This window comes from Wyeomyia smithii, chromosome 1, assembly GCF_029784165.1.
Source record: "Wyeomyia smithii strain HCP4-BCI-WySm-NY-G18 chromosome 1, ASM2978416v1, whole genome shotgun sequence".
NCBI lineage: Eukaryota > Metazoa > Arthropoda > Insecta > Diptera > Culicidae > Wyeomyia > Wyeomyia smithii.
Window position 1 is genome coordinate 159,270,469 of NC_073694.1, and position 9,481 is coordinate 159,279,949.

The following is a 9,481-nucleotide window of genomic DNA, read 5'->3' on the forward strand; positions in this document are numbered from 1 at the left end:
ATACCACTTCAGATTATTTTCCTGAAACCAGAAGTCGTTATTCTGGAAAATGTTATGTGGGGTCATCCCAGTTCCGAATATACCACACTCGGGTGATAACCGGATATTCGTCAATCGTTCACAGTAAAACCTCTTTTTATGTAACTTTTAGAAGTAAGAAATCAAAGTAAGAATAATTTAGCGTGACCATTCATGCTTAGTTCTCCTCTATAATCATATCTTAAGAGATAACATGTGAATTTTATATAACGAAAATGTTTGTTGATGTCCAAGGAACAGGTCTGAGAAGAAGTTAACGTTTTAATCCACATAACTACGTAGACATTAAAAAAAATTAAACCAATGAAATACGGCTTTTCCTCCTGCCAAATGTCCCAAGATCTAGTTTTGGTAAAAGTAAAAAAGTATTTCGAATCCCGTAATGTGTTACTATTCACGAAACTGAGAAAACATCAGAAATGTAATTTTTTTCCGCTCGGCTCGCACCAAATTACAACATAAATTCTTTTGCAAGAAAATATTTGCAGATGTTGAAGAAACAACGAACATTTTATTAAAACAAAAATTTAATTTACAGGCGAATTGAGCTCATACTCAAAAAGTCAAAAATTTGCATGTATTATATGTTCTCCGGGTTCGAATCACCGTAACTTTAATCTTTTCGGGTTTCAATTGATTTTTTTCGGTGAGATTTATTAAAACAAAACAACTAAATAGTTTACGTTTCAGCTTACTAATTTTTCAGCCATCCTCAGAACTTTAATTATACGAAAAAAAAAAAAAATACAAATTAAAATAATGTCACATATTCTTCGAAATAGCACAAATGTTACAAGACTTACAAACTATTTTTTTTTTCGTGTGCATCACCGTGTGGATCCCTCTAACTTCTATCCATTCTCATTTTGCGCGCGTTGTCGATCAGCAGGTTGATTTTTGTTCTCGTACACCTCTCTGAGTTTTTTAACCATGCCAATGTATGTATTGGAGAACCCCAGTGCATCGCGTTGTAGATTCACTGATCTGTTCCCGCTCAGTTTAATGTGGAGAGCCTCCGCCGATATTCTGCTTTGCTCTCTGGTAATCTGCTCTAGTATTCGAGTGCGGGAGAAATCGAACTCGTGTCCGTTCTCTATTGCGTGTTGCGCTAAGCCTGTTGTAGTTGTTTGTCTCCGTACGTCATATCGATGTTGGGCGAGGCGCTTTTCCAGCGTTTGTGAAGTTTGCCCCACGTATTCCTTGTCTGGACATGCTCCACATGGTACGCTATATACCAAGTTAGTTTTTTGCATTTTTGGTATGTTGTCTTTAAGTTTTGAGAAAACAGTGTTCTTAACTTGGTCCCGAGGTTTGTGCGACGCGATGATGTTATGTTTGCGTAGTACTTTACCCACCTTCTCGCTCAGACATGGGATATACGGTAACGATACATATTTAGTTCTCTCTCTGGTCTCCCGCCTATCTTCGAGAGTATTGTACGCTGCATGGACTCGTTGTTTGAGTATTCGCTGTAGGAAATGTGTCGGGTAGTTGTTCAGCAGTAGTATCGATTTAGCTTTTTGTATGCTTACAACTCTGCTCTCGACGTCCATATCAACGAACATTTTATTGAAAAAATCACGTGTCGTCGCTTTAAATCAGAATTTTAGAGACAAATTGTGCCTAAAAAGTTATGGTTTTGCATTTTTCATGTGGTTTTGTGGAAAATATTTATATTTCGAATAATCAGAAACCTATTATTTTTCCCTCAAATATTTTTCCTAAACACAACGAACATTTTATTATAGTAAAAATCACAGATCACTGCTGCGAGTTTTAATTTAGAGGCAAATTCAGCATAAAAGTCATGATTTTATATGTTTCACATAGTTTTGTGAATAATATCTCGAGTTTTAGTAATCAGAAACCTGTTATTTTTTCTCAAATGTCTTTCCTGAACATTAACCAACATTTTATTAAAAAAAGGATCATATGTCATCGCTTTAAATTTTGATTTAGAGGCAAATTTAGCACAGAAAGTCATAATTTTGCATGTTTTACGCAGCTTCGTGAATAATATCTCAAGTTTTAGTAATTAGATGCCTATTATTTTTTCTCAAATGTCTTTCTTAAACATCAACGAACATTTTAATGAAAAAAGAATCACATGTCATCGCTTTGAATTTTGATTTGGAGACGAATTAAGTATAAAAAGTCACAATTTTGCATGTTTTACGTAGTTTTGTGAATAATATCTCAAGTTTTAGTGATCAGATACTAATTATTTTTCCTCAAATGTCTTTCCTGAACATTAACAAACATTTTAGTGAAAAAAGAATCATATGTCCTCGCTTTGAATTTTGATTTAGAGGCAAATTTAACACAGAAAGTCATAATTTTGCATATTTTACGTAGTTTTGTGAATAATATCTCAAGTTTTAGTAATTAGATACCTATTATTTTTTCTCGAATGTCTTTCCTGAACATCAGCGAACATTTTCATGTTCAAAAACATACATGTCACCGCTAATTATTTTTGATTCAGAACGATTCAAAATGATGATGATTACTGTACACCTCAGAGACTGAGTGAATAATATCAATAAGATCAAGCGTTACGGAATTCCATTTTTATATAGTAGAAGAAGATATATGACATGGAAGTTACTCAAAATTTAGTATTTTGTACTTAACTTTTGTTAGTTGCATTTTACATTTTAAATGTTTTTTGGAGAAATTCTTGGGGCACATAAAACACACATTTTTGCCAAAGACCACATATCTCCAGGATTTTTCCTTACAAAGTTATAGCAGATTTCAGCCTGTTTTTCCGATAATTTTAAGAACATATAGGGTAAAAAAGGGCAAGTGGAATAATGATTTCAATACTTTTCTTTGAAAGCTCGCTCAAGTACTACACATTGCTGTAGGTTCCGTTTGTTACAATCCTTCCATATTAGAGTACGGCGGGCATATAATACAGTAGATTTTCATATATGATCAATATTAACTTTTTTGTGTAAAGAGATAAAGGAATGGTTTATTTGACGAAAATATCATTTTCTTACCCATCTTAAAAAAAATCTTGAATCGGACAAAAACTGAGCTCAAAACGAGGATTCTACGAAAATGGTTTTGGCATGATTTTAGTACTTTACGAACTAATTTCATTTTTGTCATATGACTTACATTTAAAGTTTTAGTAAAGCGGGCAATGTATGCAGTTTGCGAGGATGCGAAAATGAACGGGAATAGAAGGTGTGACTTTTAGGCTTAGAAACTAAACTTACTAAAACTTAAAATGTAAGTCATATGACAAAAATGAAATTAGTTCGTAAAGTAAATCTAGCCAACGGAGCTCTTCCGTGATACGCGTTCGGAGTCTAGCCACCGACTGAGGTGTCTCATCGCTTGCGCCGCTGTAGATATAATAAGTCATTATACACTGTGTGCGTGAAGAGATCACTCTCTCAGTTATAAAAAAAATAAACTCCAACCGGGCAGTGTGTGCAGTTCATCGTTGGCGTGCTGAGATACGGGAACACAATAGTAGAGGGTGATTCGACTTTGGCTTAGAACTATTTATACCTTTCCCAGTAGTTTAATTGGCCAAAACACCTTGCCGGAGACAACGGAGATTGCGGGTTCGAGTCCCGTCTGGACGAGGGAAAATTTTTTCTAAGCCTAAAAGTCACACCTTCTATTCCCGTTCATTTTCGCATCCTCGCAAACTGCATACATTGCCCGCTTTACTAAAACTTAAAATGATTTTAGTAAATTTCACTAAGCAAAATAATATCGAATATGCCTGAGCATTTATGGTAATGTGCTAATATCTAAAAATTATAGTCAAATCATGTCTTATATTGAGAAAAAAAAATCTCAGGAAACGATTGGTAGGTGTCTGATCCACGTAAAATGTCAGAAACATGTCAATTTTGCCCCAATTCCCCTACAATACTAAAATAGGTTTCTCTCGAAGTTAATTTAGTTTATTTGAAATCTGTTTAATGTAATATCGAGAGTGTGCGTGATACTCAAAGATACAATAACAATTTGTCTTCCCATGTTCCCAATCTCAATCCTAATCCTAATCCCAATTCCACTCCCAATCCCAATCCCAATCCCAATCCCAATCTCAATCCCAATCCCAATCCCAATTCCAATCCCAATCCCAATCCCAATCCCAATCCCAATCCTAATCCCAATTCCAATCCCAATCCCAATCCCAATCCCAATCCCAATCCCAATCCCAATCCCAATCCCAATCCCAATCCCAATCCCAATTTCAATCCCAATCCCAATCCCAATCCCAATCCCAATCCCAATCCCAATCTCAATCCCAATCCCAATCCCAATCCCAATCCCAATCCCAATCCCAATCCCAATCCCAATCCCAATCCCAATCCCAATCCCAATCCCAATCCCAATCCCAATCCCAATCCCAATCCCAATCCCAATCCCAATCCCAATCCCAATCCCAATCCCAATCCCAATCCCAATCCCAATCCCAATCCCAATCCCAATCCCAATCCCAATCCCAATCCCAATCCCAATCCCAATCCCAATCCCAATCCCAATCCCAATCCCAATCCCAATCCCAATCCCAATCCCAATCCCAATCCCAATCCCAATCCCAATCCCAATCCCAATCCCAATCCCAATCCCAATCCCAATCCCAATCCCAATCCCAATCCCAATCCCAATCCCAATCCCAATCCCAATCCCAATCCCAATCCCAATCCCAATCCCAATCCCAATCCCAATCCCAATCCCAATCCCAATCCCAATCCCAATCCCAATCCCAATCCCAATCCCAATCCCAATCCCAATCCCAATCCCAATCCCAATCCCAATCCCAATCCCAATCCCAATCCCAATCCCAATCCCAATCCCAATCCCAATCCCAATCCCAATCCCAATCCCAATCCCAATCCCAATCCCAATCCCAATCCCAATCCCAATCCCAATCCCAATCCCAATCCCAATCCCAATCCCAATCCCAATCCCAATCCCAATCCCAATCCCAATCCCAATCCCAATCCCAATCCCAATCCCAATCCCAATCCCAATCTTAATCCCAATCCCAATCCAATCCCAATCTCAATATAACTTCTCGGATCCAAAAACTCAAACTACAAATTCGCATTGTTCAATATTGTAAATTCTGAACTAACAGGTACGTGGAAAAAACTGCGTTGCAAACGTCTATTATGCTCGCGTAGAAATACTTGATTTATTTACTTTTAAATGATGTCTGCCAAACGCTTTCGAAATAAATTAAGGGTAAATTTAATTTCACCTACGAATCCATATGAAAATCAGACAAAATTTAAAAAGATTAGATGAAACCGCTTTGGAACTTGATTCCGGAAAGTACAATGAAAATAATTCCACAAAAATCGATTCATTTTATAAATTACACGTAAAATCATTTTTGTTGCCTTTTTTTATAATATTCTGATTCGTAGTAATTAGTTTAAAATATTTGCATTTTCGCGAACTGTTTCAAGGCATATTTTATTTGATTTTGTTCTGCTCAATCTTTAGCATTGGTAAGCGAACTAATGTTTGTTTATATGAAGCTGTAAAACCGCTTAACCATTTAACCGACTTTCTCTGTCGGGCGATTTGAGTTTTTAATGGATCATCTTTTTCAATTGCTCGGACAGAACGTAATTGCTGCTCGAAAGTCAATGAAATACTCTTTTTACAGTTTAGTTTTCCCATAACACAAATGATGATGATGATGGTCCCACCTCTTACCCCTACAAAGGTTTGAGAAAGACGATTTATCTACAAGATAATTATTATAAAACAATTAAACCAGATAAGCAAACAAAACGAACTGGTTTTCATCACAGATATAATTTTCTTCACAATTGATCCAATGCTTTGCAGCGATTCAAATAGAGAAAATATTCGTCAAAAATCAAGTAATTCATCGACAAAGCGTTGTCGGTATCAATTTATTTGCAACTGTCAGCCAAAAGACATTAATTGCATCTGAGTTAAGCCAACATCCAGTGTAATCATCCACAAAGTCGATACAATCCCGACGAGGCCATCCCTGCCGTGATCAGCAAGCAAAGCACAAGTCCAGCTGTCAACTTCGATGTGATTTATAAGAGAGCCCCCACCTAGGGAAGTCGAAAATATTTCCAACTCGAAAATATCCTAGACCGGCTAGGAAACCAATGTCCAATGACAACCAACAGAACTAAAATCGTTCCGATTACTCTGACGAGTATCTTGATAATGTCAAAATAAAATAATAAAGGTATTCTCCATCTCAAATGATTACATTTCTAAATTCAGTCCTTCATATCTGATCATCGCGCGCGATTTTCAAACCTTCGTAGACTACTCTTTTTTATTTTATACTACATCAATAATTACAAAATCCATCATCACCCTCGTGACGAACATAATAGTTTTTCAGTGCTACCATATTCCTTTAAAAAGCTATATAAGCAGAGTCCACAGAGATCATCCGTTACAAGAACTTCGTCAATTACAGTTTAGCTAAATTAAAAAAAATTAAATAACTGCTTAAAATTCAGCTTTGACGTGTGAAATGCATAGTCTCTTGAATTCTGATAGCGTCGCCGTACGTCTGATGTGTCTAGGCATCGAATTGTATACATTTATTCCTTTAAAGAACAATGAATTTTGTGAAGCACTAGTTAAAAAATGTGGTGTTCTAATTTCTCCCGCATTTCTTGTGTTATATCTATGGATGTCACTTCCTCTAACAATTCGATCACACAAATATCGGGGCAGCAATCCATTAGCTACTTTAAAAATGAACACCATTGTCAGAAAAACAATTCGTTGCTTCACCGATAGCCATTGCAAAGCGTCAAGCATCAAGGACGAGGAAGTGTATCTATTGCATCTCAAAATCAACCGCATTATTTTATTTTGCAAACGCTGCAATCTCGATATTTGTGTTTCATTTGCCAAAAATAAAATGGAAGTGCAAAAGTCTAAATGAGGAGAGATGATTGATTTATAGAGATGAATCTTGCTGAAAGTATTCAACTCCTTTTTCAAACGACAGAGGATTCCATATTTCTTGGCAATTTTCTTGATGACATTATCAATGTGAACATTGAACTTTAGCTTGTCATCAATAATCACGCCAAGATATTTGATCTCACTCACGCGATCGATTGTCTCACCATCAATTTCAACTGAGACATTTTCATTTACACGGTTTCGCGAAATAATCATGAATTTTGTTTTGTTGGTATTCAATTTTAGCTGTTTGAATTTCAACCATCCGCTCAGCGATCGCAAATCTTTGTTTTAATGCAATATGGCTTCTTCGAGATTTTTAGCTGCAATGAACAATACTGTGTCATCAGCAAAAAGATTTATGTCACAAAAACGTAAGACTCTTCTCATATCATTAATGTACATAATAAACAAAATAGGCCCTAATACACTTCCCTGAGGTACACCAAGAGTGTTCCTTATGGGATCAGAGGTAAAATCATTGAAAATAGTCCTTTGAGTTCTGTCACACAAGTAGTTTTCAAACCATTTGTATGCAGTACTCGTAATTCCAAAGCGCTTTATAGTTTGTAACAATAAGGGCCTAGAAATCGTTTCAAAAGCGCGTTTAAGATCCAAAAACACCGCAACAATAGTATCCTTACGCTCAATGTTTTCTTTCCATTTTGCTAACACCAAATTCAATGCAGTTTCACAAGAATGGCCTTCCCGATATCCTGATTGTTCTGGTATCAGCAAACCGTTAGAGTTCAAATATTGTAACAGTTGGCCTTTTACAGCAAGTTCTAAGATTTTCTCTAAAGTGTGCATCATATTGATAGGACGAAACTCTTCGGCTTTAATCGTCCCAGCAACTTTTTGTATCGGAATCACTAACGACTCCTTCCAAATTTGTGGCACGTGCCCCGTTTGTAATGATTCGTTTATAAGGCCAAGTAGATCGTGCCCAATAACATGAAAACAATCTTGAATAACTCTAGCATTAACGTTATCAATTCCAGCCGTTTTATGAAGAGAAAAACATATGTTTTTGAGTTGTTCTAGTGTAAGTTGGTGAAAGCTTTCAAAACTACAATTAACATTATACGGCCGTTTTATTTCATTCGGTTCATTAACAAATAAATTATAACAGATATGACACTCTTTTACCCCATACAGAAAAAGTGGACATTTAAATTGGCTTGTATGATTTCTTAGTGCATTTTGATGCAAAAACAAATCGCCCCGAGTTTGGACGAATTTCGCCCTAAGTTGCAACAATGGCGCCATATTTGACTTTTGAGAAAACAAAAAATTTCGATGTTTTTTCGACGCCATTTTATTTTAAAGCTAAATGTAAAAATTCTAAGAGTTTGTCCACATAATAGCATTAAAAAAATACAGATCCTAAATCGGACTGAGCTCAAAACGGTGATTCTACAAAACCAATTTCGGCATGGTTTTAATATATTTCACAAAGCAAAATAATATCAAGTATGTGTGAGCATTATTGGTAATGCGCTGATATCTGAAAGCTGATACCTAAAATTGAAGTATTCGAAATCTGTCTAATCAATGTAATATCAAGAGTGTAAGCGATACTCTAAGATACAGTAACAATTTGTCTTCACATGATTCTCTCCCTTTAACAGGGAGGGGGTCACATGCATTTCCAGTTGTTTGTTCTAAGCTGCCGATGTTTCAAAACAATAAATTGAGGTATACATGAATTCTATGTCACAATGACTGCACATAGTACTTTATGGACCTCCATGCTCAGTGTACATAGAAGAGTAGACAAATGTTTATGGTTCATAGACGATTGTTCACGAAGAAATTCCTTCTCTCCCAAACACAAAACACTTGCCTACATAGAATGTAAATGCTCTCCATAAAGTCCACTTGGATTCTCAACGTGTTTTAATAAACTAAGAACTAAGCAAAAACCGTTGTGAAATTTTGAATTGCAATAAGGCGCTGGTGTTTCAACTGAATGCGACCCCCTCCCCACGAAAGGGGGGTCAAGTTTTGCAAGCGAATATGTGTGGTTCAAAACAATCATTTTATTGATGAAGATGAAACTCCGAGCCACTTATAATTATACTCGAGCTGGAGAATGAACGACATGTACAATTTTCGCCATGTACAATTTTCTCACAGTCAAAATGTCCATATTGTAAAAAAAAAAAGTTTGAAATGACTAGATAAGATATCTTGTGTTTCCGTAGTTTTGTCAAAAGAATGTCAAGGGTTTCTGATTGATGAATAGTTCAGGACAGAGTCCTGTCGCTACGTGGCATTAGTGTGAACGCAATTCTTCATATTTTTACCTTAACTTATCCCGTGATTATTACTCTCTAGAAAACTGCGGTTTTCAGCAAAGTTGTTCAGAATGTTAATGGTTTCTGGATGGTGGAAAGTTAAATACGGAATTCCGGATGTGGTGCAAGTGTGCACTCAATTCTTCGTATTTTGATTCTGATTTACCCATACTACGAGTCCA

At 36.3% G+C, this 9,481-nt stretch overlaps 1 protein-coding gene across 1 annotated transcript; it reads right to left on the reverse strand.

Moving 5' to 3' along the window:
* Positions 1 to 874: 874 nt before the first annotated feature.
* On the reverse strand, positions 875 to 1,550 carry LOC129719097 (uncharacterized). The gene is made up of 2 exons (XM_055670495.1): positions 1,395 to 1,550; positions 875 to 1,306 (listed from the first exon to the last, which is right to left on the reverse strand). Exons 1-2 carry the CDS (start codon positions 1,408 to 1,410, stop codon positions 891 to 893), a joined length of 432 nt encoding a protein of 143 aa, XP_055526470.1. The 5' UTR covers positions 1,411 to 1,550; the 3' UTR covers positions 875 to 890.
* Positions 1,551 to 9,481: the final 7,931 nt, after the last annotated feature.